Here is a 19,460-nt window from a genome sequence, read left to right as displayed (position 1 = left end):
CCCGGTGCTGTGAAGCCACAGTGTTATCCACTTGTGCTACCGTGCTGCCCGCCTTATGTTCCTATTTATAAAGCTTAGGATCCTATATGCTTTATTAATCACTTTCTCACCCTGACCAGCCACGTTTGATGATTTATGCACATATATTCCAAGGTCACTCTGCTCTTGGAACCCCCCCCCCCCCCCCCCCCACCCACTTTAGTTGATTGATATCATTTTGCAGTCTTCAGTTTTGTTCATTATCAACCTCAGGAATAACCTCTACATTCAAGTCAAATCGCTAATATATGAGAAACGAAATGTCGCCACAATCCCACAGGACCATAAACTGCTCTCATTTTGAGAGAGCTGATTGGTGGTGATTTAACCAGAGGGTCACCACAACTTAGGCGAGGAGCAAGGTTGAGAAAACATGAATAACCTCAGCCAGTATAGAAATTGAACCCCCCGCTGTTGGTGTCGCTCTGCACCATGAGCCAGTCACATACACACCCATCAACCTTTGCTTTCTGCCTCTGAGCCAACTTTGGATCAAACTTGCCACTTTAACTTTGATCCCATGGGTTTTACTTTCATGTCCACTTTGTCATATCGAACCTTGTCAGAAGCCTTGCCAAAATCCACATAGGCTATATCAAGTGCACTACCCTCACCCGTACTGACCTCTCCTCATCACCACCTCAAAACATTCAAACAAATTAGTTAGAAATTACCTTCCCTTAACCAATCCTTGCTGGCTTCCTAGATGAATTAGAGTCTTTCTAAACGAAGATTTGTCCTGTTCCTCACAATTTTTTCCCAAAATCACACCATCTGCTAGCATGGAGGCAAACTTGTGTGGAGATGGAGGGGTTTCTAGCTTGTGGAATTTAGGGTGCTAATGCTTATGAAGCATGTCCAAGTCTGACGGAAAAGCAGAGGCTGTACAAGGTGGCAAGAGCTGTAAGATACACAATAACAGATGTGCTAATCAGGTCACCTCAACCAACCAGTCTAATCAGGTGACCACAACGAAATGACAGATTTCACAGTCCCTTTATCTTCAAATTCAGTCTTCTGGGTTTACCTGATAAAGGCCAAGACCCTCTACGTAACAGATTAGCTCAATCCCCACTATCAGCAACAAAATATCTGCATCCACATATAGGTCTAGCATAAATATGAAGCTGGAGGTTATTGATAGCTTTACATGTCTTGGGCCCACAATCACCAGCAATATGTCAATAGTAGAAGCTGCAGATGTTATACCCAAGATGAGCAAGTGTGGGGAATAGCAAGCTGATCGCGAACACATAACTGCAAGCCTACCAAGCCTATGCCCTAAGGTGAACTCCTTTACAGTGGTGAAACTTGGACAATATGTGCTAGGCAGGAAAAAAGGTTGAATAGTTTCCACCTTCGCTGTCTCAGATCTATCCTTCATATCTCTTGGCAGGTCAAGGTCACCAACTGAGGTCCTGGAGCACGCTAATTTCTTTAGCATACAATCATTGCTCAGCTAACGATGCCCGCGCTGGCTCTGCCATGCTCCAGATGGATGAGGGCTGCATACTGAAAGACCTTCTGTGCAGGGAATTGGCCACGTGGTCATAATCTCCTGGGGGTTCCTACCTCTGCTACCAGGACACCTGCAAGCGAGATCTGAAGATAGCACGCATGGACATTGACAAATGGGAGATGGTTGTTGACAGCTGTGACCTCTGGAGGATGACTGCTGAAAGGACGTTGGAAGAGGTGAATGGAAACAAAAATCTCAGCTGGCCAAGAAGACAGACCTGAGAAACGTTCATCCTCTCAGCCCACTTTCTTCCTCTGCAGCAGAGACTGCCGTGTCTGTGTGAGGCTCCTGAGCCATACCAGGCTATGCTGAACATGGAGTTAACCACCAAGACACAAACCATCATCTTGCCATCAGAAGCATAAAGTTGGTTGAGTAACAAATCTACAGGTTATCAAGCAGTGAAAATAAGTGAAGCACAGTTTATGCTCGCTGGATTCAAACCAGATTTTCCACTATCATTAGGAAATAAATCGTAATGCTGTAAGCCTATTAATAATACGATATCGATCACAGAATCCCCAGAGTGCAGGAGGCCATTCAGCCCAGCGAGTTTGCACTGAGCCTCCAAAAGAGCAGCCTATCTTGGCCCTCGCCGCACCCCAACCCAGAAACCCCATCTAAATTTTGGACATTAAGACACAATTTAGCATCGCCAATCCACCTAATATACCAGTTTAAAAAAAGGATAAATTGCTCTATTCCAGTCTATTACTTACCTATTTGTAAGTATGTAACGAAAACCTATCATATGCTGAGTGGGGATGAGGAAAAGGGAATTGAGAAAGGAGGAATCACTCCTTTTTCATTCTACCTGGCTTATTCCATTAAACATTTCTTGTAGTCTTCCTGCCGACGTTAGAGTCTTGCCAGCTCGAACCGCAGCATATTGGTGTCCAGAATCTGGAATTCCATTGGCTAGTTCCTGGGCCGCCATCATAACCAACACCCTTAAATGTTCCTCATCTTCAAAACGTGGACTGCAAATGCAAGCGTAATATTTACACAGAAGTCTATTGAATCATAGAAAGTGTTTACAATTTAGAAATCTAGTTTTTAAAAAGGAATCTTTCACATGTGTCAGCTTATAATTGCACATTGTGCAAAAGGAATGTTGAAGATGTTTGATTGCATAGCATAAACATAAAAAAATACTTCAATTGTGCCTGCCCACCCAAGCTTTTGGGTTATGGACTTTTAGCACAGGGTTATATTCTTTATACAGTCTGCTCACTATGCAAATCTGCCCATTATCAGTAAATGTCAGAATGCAAAAATAAAAAGAAATACATTCTTTCCACCTTCATCCATTTTTAACTTTTTTCTTTCATTTTACAGATCCACATTGAACAGAATTTCACAAAAGAAAAAGATGCGCAACCACACTTCAGTTATGACGCATAGAAAATAGAAGCAGGAGACCATATGCCCTTCGAGCCTGCTCAGTCATGGCTGATCATCCAAGTTCAATATCCTAATCCCACCTTCCCACCCATATTCCTTGATCCCTTTAGCCCCAAGAGCTATATCCAATTCCTTCTTTTTTTTTTTTTATAAATGTTTTTATTCAGTTTTCATATTTTATATTGAACAAATTACAAATTGTTAGGAGAGAAAAAAAAACAAACACGCAAAAATTAACATACATATTTACAGGTAAGCATCTTCGTAGTAGTAACTGCGCCCCCCCCCCCGCCCCCCCCCCCCCCCTCAACATGTTTATTTAGTTTGGTTTTGGGCCTTAGCTAGCCATCGAACCCCCGTACCGAACCTGTAGCCCCCCCCCCCCCCCCCCCCCCCTCCCGCTACCTTCCCCCGACTATTCTTCCTCTTGTACATTGGCCACAAATAGGTCCCGGAACAGTTGCATGAATGGCTCCCACGTTCTGTGGAAGCCGTCGTCCGACCCTCGGATGGCAAATTTGATTTTCTCCATTTGGAGAGATTCCGAGAGGTCGGACAGCCAGTCCGCAGCTCTGGGCGGTGCTGCTGACCGCCAGCCAAACAGGATTCTACGGCGGGCGATCAGGGAGGCAAAGGCAAGGGCGTCCGCCCTCCTCCCCAGGAATAGATCTGGCTGTTCTGAAACCCCGAAGACCGCCACTATCGGGCATGGCTCCACCCTCACTCCCACCACTTTGGACATAACCTCGAAGAAGGCTGTCCAGTACTCCACGAGTCTGGGGCAAGACCAGAACATGTGGGCGTGGTTGGCCGGACCTCTTTGGCACCGTTCACATCTGTCTTCCACCTCCGGGAAGAACCTACTCATACGGGTTCTTGTTAAGTGGGCTCTATGTACCACTTTTAGTTGCGTCAGGCTGAGCCTTGCGCACGTGGAGGTGGAGTTGACCCTATGCAGTGCTTCGCTCCAGAGTCCCCACCCTATCTCCATCCCCAGGTCATCCTCCCATTTCCTTCTTGTTGCGTCCAGTACGGTGTCGTCCCTATCTACCAGTCGGTCATACATGTCACTACAGTTCCCTTTCTCTAGGATACTTGCATCCAGTAGGTCTTCCAGTAGTGTCTGTCGTGGCGGTTGTGGGTACGTCCTTGTCTCCTTTCGTAGGAAGTTTTTGAGCTGCAGGTACCGTAGCTCGTTCCCCCCAGCTAGCTGAAATTTCTCTGTCAGTTCGTCCAGTGTTGCGATCCTGTCGTCCGTGTATAGGTCCCTGACTGTCAGTGTCCCCCCGTCCTGCCTCCACCTTTTGAAGGTGGCGTCAGTCAGTGCTGGTGTGAACCTATGGTTGTTGCAGATGGGAGCCCTGTTCGACATTTTGGTCAGGCCAAGTTGCTGCCGCAGTTGGTTCCAGGATTGGAGGGTGGCTGTCATCACTGGGCTGCTGGAGTGTTTTTTGGGTGGGGATGGGAGTGCTGCCGTGGCGAGGGCCCGGAGGGAGGTTCCCATGCAGGAGGCCTCCTCCGCACGCACCCACTCAGCTTCTGGCTCCTGGATCCATCCCCTTACTCGCTCGGCTGTTGCTGCCCAGTGGTAGAATTGTAGATTCGGGAGGGCTAGCCCTCCCCTGGTTTTTGGTTTTTGTAAGACCTTCTTTGGGATCCTAGCATTTTTACCCCCCCATACGAACGCCATGATGAGTTTGTCCAGCGCTTTGAAAAAGGCCTTGGGGATGTAGATCGGAATGGATCTAAACAGGAAGAGGAACCTGGGCAGTACGTTCATTTTGATCGTCTGAACTCTCCCCGCGAGGGAGAGCGGGAGTGTGTTCCATCTTTGCAGGTCCTTTTTAACTTCCTCCGTCAGGCTGGTGAGGTTCCATTTGTGGATCCCTTTCCAGTCATGGGCTATTTGGATCCCCAGGTAGCGGAATTTATGTCGGGCTTGTTTGAACGGCAGCCCCTTTAGTGCTGCCCCCCCCCCCCCCCCCCCCCTTGCGGGTGTACTGGGAAGATCTCACTTTTGCTCATGTTGAGTTTGTAGCCCGAGAAGGCTCCAAACTCTTTCAGGAGCGCGATGATTCCGTCCATGCTGCTTTGTGGGTCCGAGATATAGAGGAGCAGATCATCCGCATAGAGTGATGCTCTGTGCTCTCTACCTCCCCTTCGGATCCCCCTCCAATTTTTTGCTGCCCTGAGCGCGATTGCTAGCGGTTCAATTGCTAGTGCGAACAGCAGCGGGGACAGTGGGCATCCTTGTCTGGTGCCCCTGTGCAGCTGGAAGTATTGGGAGTTGGTATTGTTGGTCTGTACACTCGCCATGGGAGCGTTGTACAGGAGCTTTACCCAAGCGGTGAAACCTGTTCCAAGCCCGAACCGCTCCAGTACCTCTATGAGGTATTTCCACTCGACTCTGTCGAAGGCCTTTTCTGCGTCCAGGGAGACGATCACCTCTTGTGTTCTCTCCCCGGAGGGGGTCATTATCACATTCAGCAGGCGCCTGATGTTCGCGGTAAGCTGTCTACCTTTGACAAAGCCCGTCTGGTCCTCTGTGACCACCTCAGGTACACAGTCTTCTAGCCTCTTGGCTAGGATTTTGGCCAGTATTTTGGCGTCTGCATTCAGCAGAGATATGGGTCTGTATGACCCACATTCCGTTGGGTCTTTGTCTTTCTTAGGTATCAGCGAGATTGAGGCCTGTGCTAACGTGGGTGGCAACGTGCCCCTAGCTAGCGAGTCTGTGAACATCTCCCGCAGGTGCGGGGCCAGCGCTGTCGCAAATTTTTTGTAGAAGTCCGCCGGGAATCCGTCCGGTCCCGGCGCCTTCCCCGCCTGCATGGAGCTAATGCTCTCCATGATCTCTCCCAGTGCTAGTGGTGCTTCCAGATCCCGTTTTCTGCCCTCTCCCACAACTGGTATGTCCAGTCCGTCAAGAAACCGGTTCATCCCAGCCTTCCCCGTTGGGGGCTCTGAGGTGTACAGCTCTTGGTAGAAGGCCTTGAAGGTTTTGTTAATCCTCTCTGGTTCTGTTTCCAACGTGCCTCTGGTATCTCTGATTTGCGCAATTTCTCTGCTGGCTGCCTGCTTTCTCAGCTGGTGGGCCAACAGGCGGCTGGCTTTGTCTCCGTGTTCGTATAGGGCCCCGCGTGCCTGGCGGAGTTGGTGTACTGCTTTCCTGGTGGAGAGCAGGTCAAAGTTCCTTTGTAATTCTTTTCTCTCCGCCAGGAGTTCTACAGTCGGGGCCTCGGAGTATTTATGGTCTACCTCCAGTATGGAGTCGACCAGCTTCTGCCTAGCCACCCTTATCCAATTCCTTCTTGAAACACATTCATTAAACCATAGAATTCCTACAGTGCAGTTCTTTCGGCCATTGAGCCTGCACTGCCTCTCGGAAAGAACATCCTACGTAGGTCCACTCCCCTGCCCTATCCCCGTAACCCCACCTAACCTACACATTTTTGGACACAGAATAATTTAGCATGGCCAATCCACCTAACTGGCACACATCTTTGGATTGTGGGTGGAAACCAGAGGACCCAGAGGAAACCCATGAAGACACAGGCAGAACATGCAAACTCCACACAGACAGTAACCCGGAATTGAAATCAGGTCCCAGCAGCTGTGAGGAAGCAGTGCTAACCACTATACCACCGTGTCACCCACATCAGCCAGAATATTTACAGTTGTGGTACAGACCAATTCATTTAACAATTTTTCTGTTTGGGAATAGCCAATGACCATCTCCTATTTTCAAAATACTAATAGCATGCTCCAGAGAACTGACAATATTGTTAAAGGGTGAAAGCATGCTTAGTCACAAAACAACTTGCATTGATACAAGGTGAGTGAAGAGATGGGTCCCAGCACGAGAAACACATCAATGCTACTGCAGCAGTAAATATACCGACTCAGGGGTCTTAAAAATGTGACTATTTAGATTTCCAACATTTATGCTGAACATTACTGGCAAGAACAGCATTCATTAGATCAAATGCAATTAGGTATTGATTTCTAGTCTGAGCTCATTTTAGTAGGCCAGTCCAGTCAGCAAAGAGTAAATGTCATTACTGGATCCTACTCAGGTAAATTAAGGTTCTTCCAATGACATGTTCCATTCTAACAAGGTCATTAACATAATAATAATTGAAATTAAATGAAAATCGCTTATTGTCACGAGTAGGCTTCAATTAATTTACTGTGAAAAGCCCCTAGTCGCCACATTCCAGCACCTGTTCGGGGAGGCTGGTACAGGAATTGAACCGTGCTGCTGGCCTGCCTTGGTCTGCTTTAAAAGCCAGCGATTTAGCCCAGTGTACTAAACCAGCCCCATTTTTGTTTAGCAAGCAATAGTTCAGGACAGTTCAAAAGCAGCTTCCACACACATTTGGAACATAAGTACTGATCAGGCCTCACCTGTTAAAAATGTCCATCCAAAGCTGCATCATGTCAGGCAGGTTTCTGTCCAAACACAGTGAAGTAAATAACACTCCCTATTGTAAAGGAAAAAAAAGTTAGAAGTTTAGAGAAAAACGATAGTCGTAAATGCTTTCTATCTGTGAAATACATCACTTTAAAAAGCAATAAAGTACTAAAAATAGTACAAGGTACTGAGGGGGCACTGTAAAAACATTATAAAAACAAATAGACTAGCAGCAGAGCATTTTATCAGAGGAAAACAATCCCTTGAAGGATGTGTCAGCACATGTTATTAAAGGAGGTTACGCAAGCGGCAAAAATGAGTAATTAATTTTATTGCTGATCACAAAATGTGTTTTTTTGGTGTGAATTCAAAGAAAATTAATGAAAAATCATTGATTATTTGGAGCATCAAGGAATCAAATAAAGGTAAAACTAGTTTAAATGTAGGCAATTGTTAAAATTCTACGTCAATTATAGGAGGTGCGTGCCAACCCAAATCAGAACCGACTATTGCTTGTACAATTCATGTACCACTTGCATGGATCGCGGTGCACTTCCAAATCTTTTACTCAACTGGTGCAATGAACATGTGCTAGACACAAATACGACATATGTGATTAAGTCTCTCTCTTCCCCCCCCCCCCCCCCTCCCCTTCAACACGGTTCTTTATGATGGAGTCTGAAGAACCCATCATTAAATCCCTTAAATACAAAAAAATCTAACTTAGCTCATCAAAGCATTCGACAATTTGAGCCAGTGTTCCTTGCTCAGTGTTCCATTTGGTCCTGCTTCTCCACAATACCTAGCTGTTCCATTTGCACCCCATTAAACTCTAACCAAATGCTTCTCAGGTGACATTTCACTGGACCTTTTGGGTTCATTAGCTTGAAATGTACTGATCAATATATTAAAACTCTTTCCGCACCATCCATTTATCCAGCTTCAGCTATCAGACCTGACCAAAAAAAGGGACATTTCCATCTGCTTTTCCTAGGAATGCATTCATATCAAGGATGGGGAGAAACAAACATTTCTCCCATCTCTTCTACTCCAGATGAGTTAATTTTGTCCTTGCATCTTCTCCGGCTATGTTTGCTATCCAAGTTTAATTACTTGCCTATGAACTTTATTTATACCTCTCAACAGGGGCTGATTTAGCTCACTGGGCTAAATCGCTGGCTTTTAAAGCAGACCAAGCAGGCCAGCAGCACGGTTCAATTCCCGTATCAGCCTCCCCAGACAGGTGCCGGAATGTGGCGACTAGGGGCTTTTCACAGTAACTTCATTGAAGCCTACACGTGACAATAAGCGATTTTCATTTCATTTTTCAACATTTTTAAGACTTGGAGCATTTTTGATTGAATTATTTATTTTTCCTCATGATAGGGAGATCAGCAAATGTCAGTTATACTGGAATCGCCAAGTCCAAATATCCTTACATTTCCAGAACGATCTTTACACGTTTCAGAACACAGCGTCCAAAATTAGACTCAGCAGTATAATCAATAAAAACCATAACCCTTAGACTTAGAATAGTGCAGCTCAATTTAAATGGCATCAATTTTCCTTATGCTCATCATCTGATCACAAGCCACATCTTACATTGCAACTAATCTCTTGCAAGATAGCAATGAACGTGTATAGTAGGGGACTACACCATCCCTCCCATCATTTTTTTCTAGTTTATCTTCCTCTTGCAACTTGCCACAAAGTTTATGAGCCTCAAGTCTTCTTTAAAAAACTTAATGTGGAGATACCGTCTTTGGACTGGGGTGGGCACAGCAAGAAGTCTTGCAGCACGAGGCTAAAGTCCAACAGGTCTATTTGGAATCAGTGGCTTTTGGAGCGCAGCTCCTTTATCAGGTGAGTGAAGAGGTGGGTTTCACAAACACATACATGGACACAGTCAATGATGCAACCTGATAGTTTGAATGCGAGTCTTTGCAGGTAAGTAAGTCTTTACAGGTCCAGATGGTGCGGCTGGGGGGAGAGATAGTCACATGTTAAAGAGGTGTGAATTGTCTCAAGCAGAACAGTTGGTAGGCTTGCAAAATCCTACCAACTGTTCTGGCTTGAGACAATCACACCTCTTTAACCTGTGAGTATCCCTCTCTCGTTGCACCGCCTGGAGCTGTAAAGACATAATTACCTGCAATGACTCGCATTCAAACTATCATCTTGCATCATTGACTTTGTCTATATATGTGTTTGTGGAACCCACCTCTTCACTCACCCGATGAAGGAGCTGTGCTCCGAAAGCTAGTGATTCCAAATAACAAGGTGATGTAAGGCTTCATTCTGTACTTAAAAGACTTACATTAATTATAATCAATCCTACAGGTTCGTGAGATGCTACTGCAGATGGATATATGAAGTTTTGCCTGGTCATTTTAAAGGCAAGGAGAGATTCTTCCTTCCAAGCACAAACTTGAAATATTAACTCGCTCAAGAACTGCCTCTGGATATGATTTCTTCACTAAAATACATTAATTGTGTACCTGCTCATACATATCTAAATTATCATTATCTTGGAGAATCTTAGGTGAAACAGCCATTCCTCCAGTCTTCAACTCAATCTGCTGATCCTGCTGTCTGTAATCAAGGTTTCCACAGCCCATTCTAAATGGAAAAAATACATTTTCTTAAATTAAGAGGCCTTTATTTCTTTAAGTGCATAATCGATTGATAAATTCATGCAACAAATCAGATCATCAATATTACAGATATCATTGTGTCAACACATGACTGGGTGCTTCACTAACTCACCTTGTGATTACATTGCAGAACAGTGGCACATATGGCTTCAGCTCCTCAGGTAATGTGTTAAGATTAGTGAAAGCCTTGAAATAGACAACTCCATTGGTCGGTTGACTACAATACTGAACAGGCACCTCGCCTTCTAAAAGGAAATACATTAGAATTAAGATTTTCTAGGCCAAAGCACTACAAGTTTCAAAGATACACTGCAATAAATTACCAAGGGAATCAACTTTACTTCTCAGATTCTACTTCAACTTTGAAAACACAAGTTCACCTAACAGCATTTAAATTATTTTCTCTTCCTGCATCTCTGCCACTGCTGATCTACCTTGCTATGTCTGAATTTCAATGTCAGTTGCTTTCTCTCAATCTCTATCCAGGACTTAAACTCTTTAACCCTTTCTCATGTTGCCTCTGTATCCTCTTTGATGAGAATTCTACCAATTCGGTACTAAAGTGTTACAATCAAATTTTGAAATTTGGCTGTTCATAATCAATGAGTAATTTATTTTTATCATAAGGCCTTGAAGTGACCTTTCAAACCTTGCCATAACCTTATTTCTGGGGTTCTTTTTCATTAAATAGGTTTTTAAAAATAAATTGATTAAAATTACAAGATTGTGATCAACTATTCTCAAGAGAAGTTAGACAAGAACATGTGCATGCTGATGGCTGCATCCTTGTATCCATTGTAAAGAGAAGATTCAGATGATAGCTGGATTTGTAACTTCCGCTCACTACTGGTCGGAAGCAACATATTAATCAGCTCCTGGGGATATCACACATTAGACTGTCTATCACCAATGATGAAACAGAACTAAAGGTGGTCAAGGAGATCATCTATGCTGAGAGTGTACTATGCAAGGATCAATAAAGAATTAATTAAAAGTGCAAGTACAGCCTTTTGGAAGACAAGCCAAAAGTTCTTTAAATTAGTATAGTACCAACGTTTACACCAAGATGCAGATTTAAAAGAGAAGAGTTCTTGTATGATAATCCTATTTTGGTTATTAAGAGTCGTACCTACATACGACATCTCCACGGGTGTCAGTGGAAATGTCTGCTGAATATCAGAAATCTCAAGTGCTGGGAGACTGGACGAATCCGGAGATGTGCTCTGAGCAGCAATCAGTTCCAGCCCTGAGGAAATAGAATTGCAACAATTCAATGTGCATACAGAGAATGAACAGTAATATATTTACAAATTTCAGCTCTGCAAAATGAGAACACAAAATAGCATTTAAACAATGCTTCAGAATATGTCTTTAAGATCATTACAACATTTCTTATTCCTTACATTGTGGAATTTATATATTTTAAAATATTGCTGATATATTGTCTGCCAAGCAGTCAATATTTCTTCATGGGAAACAAATTTTCTTCTTAAAAAGTATTTTATGCACAAGTAATATAGCAGGCCAGCATGGAAAATAAGAGCGGAGGTTGCGTTAGAACGGTGTAAAACATTTGTTAGTGCACAGATAGATTATTGTATACAGTTCGGGTCATGGCATTAATGGAAGGATGTGATTAGAACAGACAGGGTACACAGGAGATTTACGAGGATGTTGCGAGGAATGGAGAGTTTTAGCTAGGAGGAAAGATTGGATAGGCTGGGATGTTTTCTTTGGATCAGAGGGAAAGATGAATTTAATTTAGATGTTCAAGGTTATAAGGGGCCTACAGACAGGAAATTGAAAAGACATATTTGCCTTAGAAGAGGTCAATAATTAGGGAAAGGATTGGAGGGAGGTTGAGGGGAATCATTTTTCAAGTGTAGGTGGTGAGAACTGGAACTGTCTGAAAACGTGATAGAGGCTAAAACATGCAATCACACACAGTGCAGAAGGAGGCCATTCGGCCCATCGAGTCTGTACCGACCCACTCAAGCCCTCACTTCGACCCTATCCCCGTATCCCAATAACCCCTCCTAACCTTTTGTTTGGGTGACTAAGGGCAATTTATCATGGCCAATCCACCTAACCTGCACGCCTTTGGACTGTGGGAGGAAACCCACACAGACACGGGGAGAACGTGCAGCCTCCGCACTGTGACTCTCGCTGTGAAATCACAGTGCTAATCACTTCTGCTACCGTGCTGCCAAAAACATTTAAAAATAATATTTGGACATGCAATTGAACTAGCCTACAGGGCTACAGCATAGAGCTGAAAAGTGGGATTAGGGTGTATCGATCATTTTTAAACTGGCACAGATATAATGGACCAAGCAGCTTTCTTCTTTGTTATAAAATAGTTATGCGTCTGCAATTCTCATGCGTCACTTTAGCAACACTGCAACTGAACAGATTTTGATCATTGCCCTCAAAGTAGTACATCAATTCGGAATTGTTGATTGATTAAAGAAAATGCAATGGTTAGCAGTAGACAACATTATGAGCAACTGAAGTACTTATGTAGCAACTCTTGCCAACCCCGACCTCCAGCCCCATAAGCCCCCCCCCCCCTAAAAAAAAGACAATCCAAAATTTGAATTCAATCTGAAAATCTGGAATGCATTCTAAATTTGTGATGAAATATCTGCTGTGCAATTATTTTAAGCTCTCTTCCCCCCGACCTCCCCCCTCCTCTTCTTACCCCCCTCCCCCCTCTTCCCCCCCTCCCCTTCCCCCCTCCTCTTCTTCCCCCCCTCCTCTTCTCCCCCTCCTCCCTCTTCCCCTCCTCTTCTCTCACCCCCTCTTCTCTTCCCCTCCTCTTCTCTCACCCCCTCTTCTCTTCCCCCCCTTCCCCTCCTCTTCCCCTCTCTTTCTCCCTCCCCCCCCCCCCCTTCCTCTCCCCCTTCCCCCTCTTCTCCCCCCCCTCTTCCCCTGGAGCTGTGAAGCAATTGTGCTATCTAAAATGCTACCGTGCTGCCCCTAATATTTCATTCAATAAAATTAAAATTAAACCATTTATGCAGGAATTTGGCAACATTATCACAGCAATTAAAAAAAAGTCACACCTTTTTTATATATCTCTTGCCTTTCCTCCAATGAAAGAGAATTGACCTTCTCTTGTAGCTTTCCTTTTTCAACTTTAGTTTGATTCTCCAAGTAACCAACATCTGGACTCATTGACAAGGCCATCTGGTGAGGGTTTTCCTGTAATGCAATAAACATCACAAATTCTGACTACAATAACCTTGGCATTAAGTCAAAAAAAAGTCTCTTGAGAAATATATGACTTTTATTTCAAAATGCAGTTCACAATAAGATGACCGTTGAAAATAATAGGAACTAAAGGCTTACATCCATGGATTCTATTGGAAACCAGGGTAAAAAACACGTGGGTTTAAAGTCTAATTTCTTTTAAACGCTTTTTGGGAGAGAGAAACTGCGCCAGGGAACGTGAGAGGGTCAAATTCCCTCATCGATAAGAGACGAACCAGGAAATTCTGGGTCAGGGTGAAATTATTCAACAATTTGATAGCTATAATCAGCATAGATATCAAAATTGATGAGTGTGCTCGAGAAACGTGACAGTTTTTGAAAAGAAATACAGATAATGAATTGCTTGCATGAGTTTTAAATCCTACAACACAAGAAACCAGCCGATAGTGTAGTACTGATGGTAGGTACTGCATTGAGCAATCTGCAGATCACAAATTCAAATCCTATTAGGTTAAGTTGTGAAAATGAATTCAATCAATCTGACCATTTATGGACTGGCACCAAAAAAGTTACCATTGAAGCTGCTCGCTTGGTTATTAAAAAAAATAGTTTGCTAACGACTTTCAGCGAAGGGTACCTGCTACTCGTATCGTGATGAGTCTACATATAACTCCGGAAGCATAGTGTGATGGACCCTGAAGTGGCCATGTAACCATAAATTGTAAAAATAAAATTGCCTCACAAGAAGGCCTCCATTGACTTCTTGGGGACAATAAATGCTGCCTTGTGTCACCCATTGCCTCAGAATAAAAATATTCATATCCCGGATAATGCTACAATTCAATAAAAAAACCAAAAAAAAATCAACATTTAACTCTACCTTCAAAATAACAAAGTCCGAGGAAACAGTATTATATAAAAACAAATTTAATAAGCACACTCAATTATTCAAACAGTTGAGGTGGGTGAAGAGTGTGGTGTATGAGTATGGGGAGAAGACCCAGGCGCTTGCTGGTGGGACAGCTCTGCCGGCAGGCCGCCTCGCGTGAGATTGGTTAGGTCTGGGATGGGATGAAGGGGCTGATGGTGGCACCTGAGCAGGTGAACAGGGCATTTGAGGAGGTTTATAAGAGATTGTAGAGCCGCCAATGAATGAGTAGGATATGAGGGAGTTCTTCGAGGGGCTGGAGTATCCTAAAGTAGGAGAGGCAGAGAGGGCAGGTTTGGAGGAGCCAGTGGGGATTGAGGAAGTTTGAACAGCGAGAGGGAAGATGCAAATGGATAAAACACTAGGGCCGATGGGTTCCCGTTGGAATTCTATGACCTTTTGGATAGGCTGCGTCACTGTTGGTGGATATGAGGATGCGGTGGCTAAGGGACATTCCTGGAGACGATGGAGCAGGCATCTATTTCGCTGTTGCTAAAATAGGATATCGAGCCGGTGGAATTTAGGTTGTGTCGGCCAATAGCCCTGTTAAATGTGGATGTCAAGATTCTGGCCGAAGTGTTGCTGCTTAGGTTGGAGGAATTTCTTCCACAGGTGATTCGGGAGGATCAGCCAGGTTTGTAAAGTGTGCGCAGTTGTCCTCGAATGTGCAGCGCTTGTTAAACGTGCGTGAGTGGGGGAAAAAAGAAAGAGAGAAAAGAGTTGGAGGTGGCGCTGGATGCTAAGAAATCAAGTATAGTGGAGTTACTCGTTTGTGGTGTTGCAGCACTTTGGGGTTAGGCCTAAGTTTGTGGTGTGGGTCAAATTGTTACATAAGGAACTGAAGGCAAATGTTCGTACAAATGAGGTAAACTCGGGAGGTTTTCAGCCACATAGCGGAACGCGACAGCGGGATAGTGAGGAACGGGGCGGGGGGGGGGGGGGGGGGGGGGGGGGGGGCGTGAGACGTCCCTGTATGCCGATGGCCTTTTGTTGCATAATTCTAACCAGAGTCCCACAGTGGGGGTCATAATGGAGCTGTTTCAGTTGATTCGGGGCTTTTTCGGGATACAAATTTAATTTGGAGAAATTGAATGCTTATTCGTTTCCTCTCCGGTGGCGGAAGCTGGCTTAAGAGAGATTGCAATTTCATGTGGCAACTACTCACTTCTGTTATCTGGGGGTGCAGGTGGCTAGGACTGGGCTCGGCCCCGTAATTTGAATTTTATATGCCTGGTGGGTAGGGTCAAGGCAGATTTGTTGAGGCGGGACAGCCTCCCCATATTGGCAGGCTGGATGCAGCCGGTAAAGGTCAATATCTTGCTGCGGTTTTTATTTTTATTCAAGTGTTTACCGTTTATTTTGCTGAAGCCGTTTTTTTTATAGGGTGGAATGGCTGATTTGGTCATTTGTATGGGCGGGTGAAGTGGCGAGGATTTGTAAGATGGTGCTTCAGAAAGGGCGACAGTCAGGGGTTTGGCTCTTCCAAATCTGGGGCGCAATTCTCCAACCCCGCCGAAAATCCCGCCCCCACCATGTCCAGAATTCTCCCACCCGCAAAAAGTCAGCGTGCCGCCAATCCCGCTGCCCGCCTCGGAGAAAGGCAGGGGCCAGCGGGAGGCTACGGGTTTCTGTGCTGCCGTTATTCCCCGGCCCGGATGGGCCGAAGTCCCACTGCTGAGAGGCCTCTCAGGCGCCGTGGTTTGAACCACCTCTGTGCCGGCGGCGCGAGGGGGCCCACGGGGTCCCACGGGATCGCAGGGCGATCGGACCCCGGTGGGTGCCCCCCACGGTAGCCAGGCCCGCGATCGGGGCCCACCGATCAGCGGGCGGGCCAATGCTGTGGGGGCACTCTTTTTCTACCGCCGCCGCCACGGCCTCCACCATGGCGGAGGCGGAAGAGAATCCCCCAGCGCGCATGCGCCGGTGGTGACGTCAGCGACAGCTGACGCACCGGCGCATGCACGAACCGCCGAAGGCCTTTCAACCAGCCCTGGCGCCGGGTGTCAAAGGCCGTTATTGCCAGTTTTGCCGCCAGTCGGTGTGGTGCCAACCGCTCCGACGCGGGCCTAGCCCCTCAATGTGAGGGTTTGGCCCCTAAAGGTGCGGATTCTGCGCACCTTTTGGGAGGTCCGACGCCGGAGTGGTTGGCGCCACTCCGGGATTCCCCCGTCCCGCCGGGTAGGGGAGAATTTCGCCCCTGATGTGTTACTGTTGGGCGGTGAATGTCGAGAAGGTGCGGAGTTCGGGTAGGGAGCCGAAGATGTGGGTCAGGATGGAGGCAGGCTCTGTAGGGGGTCGTGGTTACGGCGCTGCTCCTGTTTGCCCCAGGGAAATACTCGGGTAATCCGTGGTGGTCGTCGTGCTGACAATGTGGAGGCAATTCCGGCAGCATTTTAAGTTAAGGGCAGGATCAAAGTTGATGGTGGTTCGAGAGATTCATGTGTTTGAGTCGGCCAGACTGGATACTAGGTTAAGGGCATAGGAAGATGGGGAGGGGGGAGGCATGGAAATTAAGGACTCATTTTTGGATAGGTGGTTCGTGAGTTGGGATGAAATTTGAATTAAATTGCTTTTAAAATCTGGAATTAAAAGTCGAAAGATGACCATGAAACCATTGCCAATTGTCAGAAAACCCATTTGGTTCACTAATGTCCTTGGGAAGGAAATCTGCCGTTCTTACTTGGGTTCGGCCTACATGTGACTCCAGACCCACAGCAACGTGGTTGACTCTTAATTGCCCCCTCAAGGACAATTAGGTGTGGGCAATAAATGCTGGCACAGTCTGCAATGAGGGGGAAGGGGGAAAAAAAAGTCTTCTCGGCGATTAATGGGAAGATTTGAGGAGGCGATGGCGTCGCTGGAGGGGGTTAAGGCCAAGTGAAAGGAGTAGCTGTGGAGGAGGGATTGCGGTGCGAGGTGTTGCGGGGGGGGTGAATGCCTCAACCTCGTGTGCGTGACTGGGGTTAATACAGTTAAAGGTAGTCCACAGGGCACACCTGATGAGGTTGAGGATGAGCCGGTTGATTTGAGGGGGTGGAGTACACTTGCGAGCGGTATGGAAGGGGTCCGGCCAACCACGTACACATGTTCCGGTCCTGCCTGATGTTGGGAGAACTTTTGTGGGTCATTTGTCAGCATCATGTTGGCAATCCTGCCCTTGGAACGCAGTCCTCCAAGGGCCATATTTGGGGTGTCAGACTTGTTGGAGCTGCAGACTGAGGGGGGGGGGGGGGGGGGGGGGGGGGGGGGAATGCCTTTGTCTTGCTGACTGCTTGCAGGCAGGTCCTGTTGAGGTGGAGGTCCGCTTCTCCGCCCAGTATGGCTTGGGATCTGATAAGAGTTCCTGGGTTTGGAGAAGCTTAAGTTTACCTTAAGGGGGGCGATTGAGGTTTTCCACAAGAGTCTGTTTGTCCTTCACTTTAAAGAGTTGGTTAATGTCAGCTGCTGGGGGTTAGGGGGTGGGGGTGAGGAGAGGAAGTGTGGCTATTCTTTTGAGTTATTGGGGTGTTGGTTGGTAGTCTGTTCTTGTTTTTTTGGCATTATTTTGTTTATGTATAACATGTTAAAAACTGAATAAAAATATTTTCAAAAATAATCTATTTATACACTCCTGATACCCAGTCACTTACTAATACTTTGAAGGTTAGCTTCTGCATGTTTCAAATTTATTTCCAAACTCCTACACGAGTTCAAAATATATCAACTCAACTTGAAAGCGACAATCTCCCGAGTCAACCGAATACACAGCTGAAACTGAAGTAGGTTAAACAGCGGAGGCCAACGATCTTAAATCAGCTCATAGCAATTCCTATGCATTTACCTTGAAATACTGCTTTACTTTATCTTGCAGGAAATGTGGATTATCTTTCAATGATTGTCTAAATCTAGTCACTTTTTCACTGATACGCAGCATCTCTACAGGATCACCATCATGATTCCAGTTTGTAGCAACATACTAGGTATCAGAAACACACAAGGCAGAAAAATCACAATCAACTGTTAAAGGAAAACTTATTATTAGGAAACTACAAACAGAATACAGTCAGATCTATAGAAAACAGACACCGTTTCAATCAAACAAAAAAATAAGTAATTATATAAAACATACAATATATTTTGCAATCTAGTTAAGACAATTTAACATTCAAAATTAAAGAATGGATATTTGGGTTTAAAAAAAATATATAAATTCAAAGGGATATGGGTGACTAGATCAGCATTTAGATTGCCTATCCCCAATGAGACACTGCCCTTGAGACAGTGGTGGCAAATTTCCTTTTGAACAGTGCAGTCCATGTGGTGTAGGTTCCTTCTTAGGGAAGGAATTCCAGGATTTTGACCCAGTGACACTGAAGGAATGCGATATAGTTCCAAGTCAGGATGGTGTGTGGCTTGAAGGGGAACTTCCAGGTGGTGATGCTCCCATTAGCCACCCTACTTTTACACACAATCTTCACAAGGGCTACAGGGGTTTGTGATTCACTTGGACAGCACAACTCAGATCAGTTCATCTTGCATGCCTTACCTGCTAGAGCTTACAGTACTGCTTTATAATTATTGCACACAAGTATACTAGCAGGAAATATATTTTAGATGCACGATAGAAATAGAATGGGTAAAGCATAGGACCCTCCCACCTCAACCATTCATCGAAAGATGGCCTCTTGAATTTTTACTGCAAAAATATTCAATTTTCCAGGAAATAAAATATTCGCAGATTTAGGAACTGTACCTCACTGACATGAAGTGCCTAAAAGGGTGGATGAAAATAATTTGATATTGTTGTATGCCATGACTTCAAAACAACAAGAACTGTAGGGATGGCTTTGCGCAAACAGGTTGGAACTCAGGACCTTTGGCATAGTTCTCGAGTTGGATAAGCAGCTGATGAAATTATGGTTTGGCAGCAAGATATCTGGGAAAGACAGAGTTCCAGTTGGGCCCCAATGCTTTGCAAAGGTTTGTGCAAGGTGGGAGTTCTTCTTCCCCTTGGACAGTCAGTTGAGTGCATGACAAGTTGAAGCATAGTAAGAGGTGACATCTGCCCTGCTAGTGAAAAGGTTTACCTTATTTCCCCCTCAAAACCCCCGAACTCTCAACACCGTCACTGAATATTTCCTTGATCTCCTTTGCCCCAAGAACAATCCCAACTTCTTCAGTTTCTCCATATAACTAGATTCCCTCGTCCCGCATATCAACCTGGTAAATCCCCACTGCACTCTCTCCAATGCCTTGACATTCTTTCTTAAGTGTGCAGCCCAGAATTGGACATGATTAATTTCAAATTAG

At 45.3% G+C, this 19,460-nt stretch overlaps 1 protein-coding gene across 4 annotated transcripts in view; it reads right to left on the bottom strand.

Moving 5' to 3' along the window:
• The window catches only part of pitrm1 (pitrilysin metallopeptidase 1), an 82,661-nt gene that overhangs the window by 30,846 nt on the left and 32,355 nt on the right, over positions 1 to 19,460 (bottom strand). For 3 of the 4 annotated variants that reach the window (XM_038798309.1, XM_038798311.1, XM_038798312.1), the window contains 7 exons: positions 17,992 to 18,126; positions 13,096 to 13,234; positions 11,160 to 11,276; positions 10,143 to 10,275; positions 9,875 to 9,995; positions 7,370 to 7,446; positions 2,373 to 2,538 (listed from right to left, as the gene is read on the bottom strand). In XM_038798309.1, coding sequence (XP_038654237.1) covers positions 2,373 to 2,538; positions 7,370 to 7,446; positions 9,875 to 9,995; positions 10,143 to 10,275; positions 11,160 to 11,276; positions 13,096 to 13,234; positions 17,992 to 18,126 — 888 coding nt within the window. The remainder of the gene's footprint in view (positions 1 to 2,372; positions 2,539 to 7,369; positions 7,447 to 9,874; positions 9,996 to 10,142; positions 10,276 to 11,159; positions 11,277 to 13,095; positions 13,235 to 17,991; positions 18,127 to 19,460) is intronic. The other variant, XM_038798310.1, reaches the window with a different exon arrangement.

This window comes from Scyliorhinus canicula, chromosome 5, assembly GCF_902713615.1.
Source record: "Scyliorhinus canicula chromosome 5, sScyCan1.1, whole genome shotgun sequence".
Classification (NCBI taxonomy): Eukaryota; Metazoa; Chordata; class Chondrichthyes; order Carcharhiniformes; family Scyliorhinidae; genus Scyliorhinus; species Scyliorhinus canicula.
Note: the sequence above shows the minus strand (reverse complement) of the source record. Positions and strands in the feature narration are given on the sequence as shown.